Source organism: Heteronotia binoei, chromosome 4, assembly GCF_032191835.1.
Source record: "Heteronotia binoei isolate CCM8104 ecotype False Entrance Well chromosome 4, APGP_CSIRO_Hbin_v1, whole genome shotgun sequence".
Lineage (NCBI taxonomy): Eukaryota > Metazoa > Chordata > Lepidosauria > Squamata > Gekkonidae > Heteronotia > Heteronotia binoei.
Window position 1 is genome coordinate 93,439,374 of NC_083226.1, and position 9,751 is coordinate 93,449,124.

The 9,751-nt window shown below is 45.9% G+C and overlaps 1 protein-coding gene across 3 annotated transcripts in view; it reads right to left on the reverse strand.

The window, feature by feature from the left end:
- PRDM6 (PR/SET domain 6) overlaps nt 1-4,427 on the reverse strand; it is a 180,998-nt gene extending 176,571 nt beyond the window's left edge. For all 3 annotated transcript variants that reach the window (XM_060235532.1, XM_060235531.1, XM_060235530.1), the window contains exon 1: nt 3,901-4,427. In XM_060235532.1, coding sequence (XP_060091515.1) covers nt 3,901-4,420 — 520 coding nt within the window. In that variant the 5' untranslated portion in view covers nt 4,421-4,427. The remainder of the gene's footprint in view (nt 1-3,900) is intronic.
- Between the last annotated feature and the right edge of the window lie 5,324 nt (nt 4,428-9,751).

Consider the following 9,751-nt stretch of genomic DNA (forward strand, 5'->3'; position numbering starts at 1 on the left):
TTGCCTTGAGGGCAAATAAATTACAGCAGAAATTTAGTCTTCAGTAGTTTATTTCAGACTAACAGGGTGTGGTTGAATAGACTTCCATAGATACTTCCCTATAACCAGGAGGATCTTACCCAAGCCTCTTTTGTACAACCTGTGCCGTTCCTGTAATTTTTATTTATTTACATCCAGGAAAGAAATCTAAATAAGCAGTTTTTGAAATGGAATTTAGATTCTTGTCAAGGCCGTAACTATTTGAGCCTCACACCTGAAAACAGTGCCCTTGTTCAGAGTGGCAGGTATGCATAAATGCAAAACTACTACTTATTTCAGCAAAATCCCATTTGACTTCCAGTCCTAATGAGTTTGATTGTGGTGATATCCTAGCTGCAAGCTCTCATATTGTAACAATAGCATAAATCACTTTGATAGCTTCAAAAACAGAATGAGAAGAATTTCAATTTCTCTTTGAAAATCAACTCCAAGGAAGTAACTATTGAATATTAACCTCAAAATAATCTATATCAATGATTGGGAGTGTTAAATGAAGACCTGCAGATCAATTCTGTGTATGCTTACTCAGAAGTAAGACTCATTGTGCTGAATGGAATTCATTTCCAATCTAGTGTGTATACTATACAACAAAGTATACAATGAAGTCGTCTGATATTCTTTTCATCTTTTAAAATAAATGGTGTACAATTATAAAATTGAAAAATACATATGGATTGTTCACAACTATTCTCACCCTGGACATAATCCCCTGTAACTTTCAGTAGAATGATTTAAACCAATTACTTAATTACTAAAGTCGCGTTTCGCTGTTTCATTTCTACACAGCAATGTGAAGTTATTGTCACAGACTTCCTCATCATTTTTAGCTGTCAGGTGAAGGAATGTGAATGATAACGGGGCCTTGCTTTGTGCAACGAAGTTACTTGTAATTTAAAATCGTGACACATATTCTGGCGGCAGGGCATCAGAGCTGAACTTTTTTAACGTTCCAATTATGCCAAAGTATTTGGACTTGGTGGCTCTGAACCTGCAATCCTCATTTTTAAAATTAAACCCATAGAAATCATTGTTGGAATTAATCCAATACAGGGATTTGGGGAGAATGTAGGAAGGGAGAAATCCCTATAACGTGTTTTTGCCATATTATAGGGTACGTGAGTTTTAAACTCTGGCAGCCTGATTCCTGCTGCCACCCCCAGATGCGGAGGAGACTTACCTTTGCTCTGAGAAGGAGAGGAGAGAAATGAAGCTGAAATCACAACCACCAAGTTTTAAGACAGGTGCGTTGCCCCCTCCCCCACCCAAGAAGTCGCTATCTTTCCTGGAGAAACTCCAAGATGCTTGCTTCGTTGTGTCGAAGTGAAGGGCGTTTTCACAACTCCCTTCAGTCTGAAATAGAATGCATCACTTCTGGGTGTTTTTAGGGTGGGTACATTGTAGGCAGTAGGTGCCCTAGAGTTGACTCGTGAACTGGGTGCGGGGACAGATTTAAGAAAGGTATCTCAGAAGACTCGTATTCAGGCGAATCTTCTTTAGTCTCTCCGTGAAACTCTCTCCCCTCCCAGCCGATCGCCACCTACATAGCCTTAGGGGAAAGCAGCGATCTTCGGTGAAATGCAATGCACAGCGCTCGGCACCACCCGTCTGTGTCACCTTTTCCCTCTCTGGCTAAGCGCAGGATGCTCTCCGGTGCCCCTCACTTAACTTCCGGGTCTTGCGGGTCCTGCATGTGCTCTTCTTGCCTGCCCTGCCCAGCCCTATTGCTCGCTTTGCAAAGTCATTTCTTCCGAACTCCCAGAACAGCGCCAGGCCTCCGCAAAGATGCCAATTCGGGACCAAGAAAGGAGTTGCCCACGAATAGGTTCTATGACTCGGCTCCTTCCAACACAAATGGTTGGCTTGGTTTGGGAACCTGAAATGCCTTGGAGCTGCTTCCAAGGAAGCAGAATGGACACGGGGCAAGGGCGTGGTTTGAGTCCAGGGAGCTTAAGGGAGCTGCAGCCCCACCCAGCTGAAAGAAACCACATGAAGGCCGGATGGTGGCCTTCACATCTTTTGCAAAGATGTTATCCTTGCAACTTTTACCCTGCTAGACCACGTGGAGCGTTTTACAAGCCACTTTTGCATAAGCGACTTTCAAGTCCCGGGGTTGAATGCTGGGCAGGGAGAGGCTCCGTGGAAATCCATTTTAGCCCCAGGACCTGCTCTTTCTGAAGTTGCTCCTTATTTCTTCCGTACTCCTTGTAACCCCATTGCAGTAAAGCGAACAGGCAACTGAGCTCATTTCTGAGTCCATTAATTTATGAGCCAGCCGTTTATGAGGACGAGGTTCTTTGCATTCCGACATAAAGGGACTGCTTTGCCTGTAGACGAAATTGACGAACGCAAATGCCAAATTAGAAGGAAAGGAAGCCTTCCTTTGCACCGCGAGACGCTAGAGAATCCAACCCTCCCCCCCCCCCGCCCTTCTCACACACCACAATTCTTTCTGAAGGCCCGTAAAAGTTAAGACAACTGATTCTAAAGAAGTGTGTTCTCCCAGAAAAGCGATTCCAGCAACATTCTTTTCGGAATCAAATTAAACCGAATTTCAGGTTGAGACTGCTAGACCGCAGATACGTCAGTTTAAGGCCATTCCGCCTTAACATTCATGTCCCTGTTCCACAGGTTACGAAACAGTCATCCCTACCCAAATGTCTTTACTGGGCTGATTTTGTTGGATCACTTAAATAGGCTGATCTTTAATATTCAGGCTGAAGAGCTGCTGTTTCTTAAGATACCTTGACTAGCTTTAAAAAAAACAGACATTACTAATATAATATAATGTATTGAGACGGGGAAGGAGAGGAGAGGCTTTAAAGGCTATGTAATCAACACTGTTCTTCATACTACTATTACTAATAACAATTTTCAAAGCTTCAGTTAGATCCCCCCCCCCCCCAATATCTAAAAAGATCTGTTATCATTATAAATGCTGCATAGTACATGCAAACGAAGTGCATCAGCTGGTTCTGTCAAAATCTAGACTGTTTTAGAAATAATGAAATAAATGTCATGAGCAGAGTTTTTAAAAATACGGACCTTGCAGTTAAACGAGGCCCGCTTCCTAAGAAACTTTCTGAACCCCCCCCCCCCCCAGCATATTGGTTTTGACACTCAATTAGGCGTCTGACATTTATACTTCTGAAAACAAACTACCTAGGAAACGGTCATGCCCCCCCTTTGACTCTCTAGAAAGGCAAACCCAGTGGCGTGGAGTTATTGATGTTAACAAGGGCCGAAAGGTACGCAATATTTCCAAAGGAGCCTGAAAAGTTTGCTTAGAAACTTTTTTATTTGCTCGGTCGGTAAGTGTATCCTCAGCGGAGGAAAAAAACCTCCTTCATGTTTTAGTTTGCTAAACAGGAGTTTGGAGGGGGGAGGTGCTTTTGAAACTCTACAGTAATGTTCCTGAAAAATAAGCATTTGGTGACGATTTCAGTATCATTATAGTGAGATTGTTTTCAGCATCTTTGTGACATTTTTAGTCATTCACTTATTGTCTCGGCAACAAGTCCCATTGAATTCATTGGAGCTTACATCCAAGTAAGTGTTCTAAAGAGGGATCGGAAGTAAGTTCCGCAGTAATCAATGGCGCTTACTTCAAAGAGGACGTGATCGAACAAAGCCTGCGAGTTTAAGCATTTCGAGGTACATAGATGCGCGATCTCCAAGTTTGGGGAGTAAAGTAGGGGGTGAGATGTTTGCCCGTGATTTAGCCCCTTGGCGCTCATTTTACAAACGTGGGGTTTCAAAGCACCACCAGACACTTTAGATAACTTTCTCGCCCTTGCTCCTTCCTCGCCACAAAACTTTAAGACCCTGCCGCGCGAATGGAAAAGTCGTAGAAGGGGTACGTACGATTGTTGGGGTCCCCGGTATGTTGGTTGAGAGGGATGATTTCCATGCGCTGCTGTCCATAGAGGTAATAGTCCAGCTCTTCGGCTGTGCAGCGGAACCTGGTGGCTCTCCTGTCGGGGCATTTTGCTACGCCGCTGCCGGCGCCTCCGGCCAGGTCCTTGGTCTGCAGCAAGGAAACTGGGGCGCCGGGAGGGGACTCGGAGCTCTGGATCGGTCCGAAGACGGGGATCTGAGCCACCGGCAGCGAGGTCAAGCTGCTCAGGGAAGCGGCGGCGCAGGAAGACGGGGTGGAAGAAGAGGAGGAGGAGGCGGAAGAAGAAGCCGAGGAGAGAGGCGCCGGCAGCTGGCGCAGGCTGTCAGCCGGAGGGTCGACGGGTCTGTCCGGCGCCTGGAGGTGGCCCAACAGCCCGGCGCCGCCTTTGAGCTGACTGCTGTGAGGGAAAAGCTGCTGCCAATGCTGGAGGTAGGCAGGGTCCACCTTGAGGAACGCCGACCCGCCGGGATCGCCGGGCTTCAGCATCTCTGCGCGCCTGAAGAAGAGAAGGGGAGAGGAGAGAGAGCCCCGTGAACGGTCCCCGCCTGGCCCCGACCGCTGCAGGAGAGGCTTCGGGCAGCCTGCGAGGCCGCGATGTTTTCCAGAGGAGCCCGAGCTGAGCTAAGGGCCCCAGCGGCCGGAGAGCGTCCCCGGGAGCACCAGCCTGGCGGCCGCACCGATCTAGCGCCGCCTCGCAGAACAAGAGCCAAAGTTTCTAGGCAGCGAGAAAGCCGAGAGGGGACCGCAGGACATACCGACCAGTTGGACATCGCCCCCCTCCCTCCACAACTGCAAAAGCTCCCTCCCCTGGCCCTTGGCTTTCCCCGCACACAGCAGCCGGCGACCGCCCACTCCTGCCAAGGTCCTCCCGAGACAAAGTAGCCATCGAACAAGGAAGGTCATCAACCCACCACCCCGTCCCCCCCCCCCCCGCAGGCACGAGAAGCGCCCGCGCCACTTTCTCCAGCGCAGCCCCTCGGCAGTGCCGCGAAGCGACTACTTCAGCAGACCGCGGATGCAGAGGAGGCGCGGGAAAGGAAACACGACCCGCCTGCCCGCCCCTGCGCTCAAGCCTTCCGAAGGGGTTTCCCTCCCTCCTTTCCTTCTTGCCTTTACCTGGATCTACGCGGATCTGGAGAACGAGGGCCGAAATGCTTTTCTCCCCAGAAGAGCCAGAGTCTTGGGGAGCCGGAGCGATCTGCTTTTGGAAGACCTGAGCCAAATGGGGGTGTGTGTGTGGGGGGTGGGCTCTGCTGTCCTATGTGGGGATCCCTCGCTCTCGCTAGCTCTTTCTTGCTGTGGCAGGAGCGGCAGGGCTGTGCTTGTGTTCAGCGCTCTGGCAGCCTCCGGTCCAGACACGTGGGTTTTACGACAGCACCAAACTCAAGTGTGTGTGTGATAGAGAGTGAGGAGGGGGTTGAGACAGAGCGATGGATCTGGGGGATGACTGAGCCCCTAGCTCTTTGTAGTCCCCCGCCCCGTCGCTTCAGAGCACCCTGAATTCTGAACAGGGGGAAGAGTCCGTAGATGCGTTCATTGCTCCTTCACACTACTTTTAACTCGTGCGTTAATGCCTGAGTGTGCTGGGCGCTCCAGTCTTCTAGAAGTCGTATCAATCTAGGGCTATTCAGGTGCTTGGCCTATTACTTTCTTGCCCTTGTTGCGGCTCTGAACTTTCCCTGAATGGGAATCAAATGTGGTCAAGGTCCTGTTCCAGAACTCCCTCGCTCCTGTCTGCGATGAATGGCCCACTTATGTGGGTGCAAGAAGACCCGCATATTCAGCCCAGCTGGCTTGACGAAGCCAACACAACAGCTTCATTACATTTGGGAGACCGGGTTCCAAGCCAAGTTGGTTTCCTTCCCCGATCTAGCAATGTCTGTGTTCTACCGTCTCGATGCTTTCAACCTGTTCCTACTTTGCTGCTACAGAGTAATTTAAGTGACTACGCAGGTGCTTGCTTCATCATTAAATCTTTAATCCACATTAAACAAACAAGCTAATCTACAGAGTATGGATCTGCAGCCTGCTTATAGCTGCGAAAGCCAAAATCCGCTTGCACCCTCCTAAATATCATAGGCTAAACTTTATTGGGCTTTCTTCGAAGACTTAAGGGTGCTAGGGCATTAACTATCATTCCGAATCATTTCCCGATCCAACCTGGTGCATAATTTGGATTTGATAAGGACGCGTTAAATCCACCACAAACTTCCACCAACCCCAAAAGAACTTCGAATGCGCGCAGAGAGGTGAACTGCCGGTCTGTTCTGCACCTTGTGTCCAAAAAGCCTCTCAGATATAAACTTCCCCTGGCTATGCCGCGCACCTCTGAAGCTGCGGGTCTCTCGCGCTAGGCTCAAGCAATTAATAAGCCTTCAGATGTCAGTTTTCACATAGTTTGTTTCTTTCCCAGCCTTTGCGTTTCACAAAGTCTGGGAACTCTGTTGTTGTTTAGGTTTTGTCTGCGTCCAAGGCAGAACATGTTAACACAAATCTGAACAGAACTGCTTTGACAAAAGAAAAAGAAAGGGGGGTGGGGAGAGAATGTTTTGACTGGCGTCCATGTGACAAGGTCATTCGTCATTTTTCGGAATAGATTGATAACACCTAAATTAAAGGCAACACATACACAGTCTAAAGGGCGGGTTGGAGATGGGGTAAAGAACGAGTTCTATGTTTTTAGCCTGGGATAAAAACAGCAAAGAAAACCGACAAACCCCATCGCTGCCTTTGATCAATTGCATATTTGACGTCAAATACTGAGAATTTTAATTCCTTCCCCTCTATTTGTGTTATTGTAAAAGTTCTGTCCTATGAGTAATCCACACCGAATAGACCAAGGTAAGTTTTATTTTTATTTTAAACAAGATTACTCTCTTGGGAGTGGATAAAGAAGAAGGTGGAACCAGTAAGGACTGGGGTAAGAATAATTTTACAGGACTACAATGGTAAAATAACAGAGCTGCCAAAATACATTAAAGAACAGCCATAATTTACCCTATTCTATGGACCATAGTCGCTTGATCCATTTCATGAACTCTTCCCCTCCCCCCCCCCCACACGTCTTTTTTAACTTCATAAACAAGCGTAAATTAAGGAGTAGATAATGCTAGCATAGTATTGGATTAATGGTTCCGATTATGGATCTCTTTTTAAAAATAGAGTTGTTGATGTTTTAATTTAATTACTACCAATCTTTCGCACGCGGGAGGGGAGGGGAGATGGTAGCCGCTAGGGCAATGTTCGCTGCCTGTTCGCTTAAATGCCTTGTCAGTAGCTGCATTTGCCTTGTGGGCTGTTGCAGGAGGACAGACAGCTCGATGTGTAGAGATCGACGGGAGGCTGTTTGAGAGAATACATCAAATGGGATCGTTTGGAATACAATGAGCTTTCCTAACGGGGGAACCAAGTCTTCTTCGAAATCCCTAAATGATGCTGCCCCGATAGCATCTGAACTTGAAACGATGGTTTATAGAAGAATGATGCTGGATTTTTGCACCAGCTCCATTCCCTTAAGGCCCACAGAAGTGGGGAGGCCGGCGACCTACCCAAAGCCTCCTCTTTGCAGCCCTCTTGCTCCTGTTCAGCATGTTTCTGTAATGCTCCCAGACATACCTCCCCCAGCTCTTCCTGTCATTCATTCATAGCCCCCGGGGGAGTAAAAAGATCTACTGTATGGTCGATTTTTGTTTTCTGTTTTTGTTTTGTTTTTTTGAATCAGTGGGATACAATCCATTCAATGTAATTACATTAATTAATGTAATTAAAAGCAGGAGAGCAATGGCTATGAAGTAACTGACCAAGAAGATTCAAAGGGATGAGAGCAATTTCCTTTTAAAAAGTGGCCTCCTCCCAGCTGGTCAAAGGATGCCCCACAACAACACACTGTGATGTTCCCTGAGAGTCTCTGGGACAGAACGCCAGAAATTGGCAGAGCATTGATGGCGGGGGTGGGGTATAAATCCAGATTGTCTGGTGATCTGTGTTAGCTAAAGAACTGAGAACTAATGTGTGACCAAAGAGTGACCCTTTTGCTTTGTCTCTTCCTCATCAGACAGTTTGGTCTGTGCCAGCCTGTGTTATGTCTCGCCTTTCTTTTCTCGTTTTGCCTTAATATGGCTCTCTGGAGATTTCAGGGTTATTATTTTTTAGTAGTTTTCAGAATGTGACTTTTGCATTTAAAGAGAGTTCAGCTCCGCAAGAGAAAAGTTTATTCTCCATGCCCCCCTCTGTTTGTTCGCCCCATCTCTCTTTCTGTGTCTGTCTTTCAAAAATTTATAGGATAAGCATTGAAACAAATCTCATCGACAATTTTGAAAGCGATCAAACTTTGATAAAAATCCATCGCCCACACCAGATCGATTGGCAAATATTTGTTAGGAATCCATTCCCAGAGAAATAAATAAGGAAGGGTAAAGTGTATTACATGCAAAAAGGTGAGACACAGTGGTGTTTTTCTTCATTGATTAATGACCTCTAAAATAAAACAACCAGGAAGAGGAGCCAAGATCGATAAATTAACTACCCCCAATACATCATTTTTTCCTCCCTAAGAATATTATACATACATCCGTACCTTCTTGCCCCTTATACTTTCTTCTTGGAAAAACAGGAGACACGACAGAATGAGGCAGAAACCCTAAAGAATTGGGAAGCCCCTATCTGATTTTGTTTGACACACAATTTTAAAAAGTTTCCTTTCATATTAATTAATTCTCCTGATCTGAGGAGGAAGACAAATGGTTGAGTGCCTCTGACAGGAGACCGATAAAGGCTTGGGCAGCTTCCTTTCTTGCCCTGGGCGCCTCTTCATCCCACTTTTAAGGTCAGGGAATCTGAGTTAATAATTCATTAATAGAGACATTTATTCCAAAGCAATTCACACACCATATCCTACCCCCTCCCAACACTGTTTAGATTTGTTTTCTGAGAAGCATTGAGGTCAGAAAGGGGAAGAGTCTTAAAATATTGATAATTGTTCTTGTACACTGTATTTTGATGTCAAAAATTTGCTGAAAAATGAGACAGTGACACCAAAGCCAACTGAGAACACTCTCTTCACAATGTTGTTTCCTGGCCACATTAACAAAAATGGCCATTTCACTTCCACCCTTGCCTTATTGCTTCACAGCTATGGAGGAATGGTCACAGTAAAATGACCATGAAGTTTCCTAGTCCTTCCGTTGTGGGATCTCCCAAACATCACTTTATTATTTTGAGGAGATAAACTACAAGTCAATTAACATATGCATGTGGGGTTTTTTCCAATGAAGTTGCTCACGTTACTCCTCAAAACTGACAAGGGAACATGTAAATGAACTGTTGGAAAGCAATACATCTGAGGTAATATTAAGGTGATATGAAGTTCTGTCTCAGGCAATATGAAAACAGTGTTTTTGAAACTGTGATCATACTTGCTAGTTATCACTCAATGTTATTAATCATGGCATAATCATGTATGTGTAAACTAGGACCACAGTTATCTGTGACCTACTAGGAAAAACATAAAAACACAAATATATATATAATTATTGGCACAATTGATTCCAGATATAATTTAAAGTGTTTTCTACGAAAAACTGGAATCACAGCTTCTGCTTCTACTTGACTCCCAGCTATACTTACTGCTTGAAAAAGTATTGGGGCAGAGAACCATTGTGGCATATTGGTAAGAGTGTCAGACTAGGAATAGAAAGACCCAGGTTCAAATCCGTACTCTGCTATGGAAGATTTTCAAGTGACCTTGGGCCTGCCACAAACTCTCAGTCTAACCTACCTTTCAGGGATGTTATGAAGATAAAATGGAGGAGAGAAGAA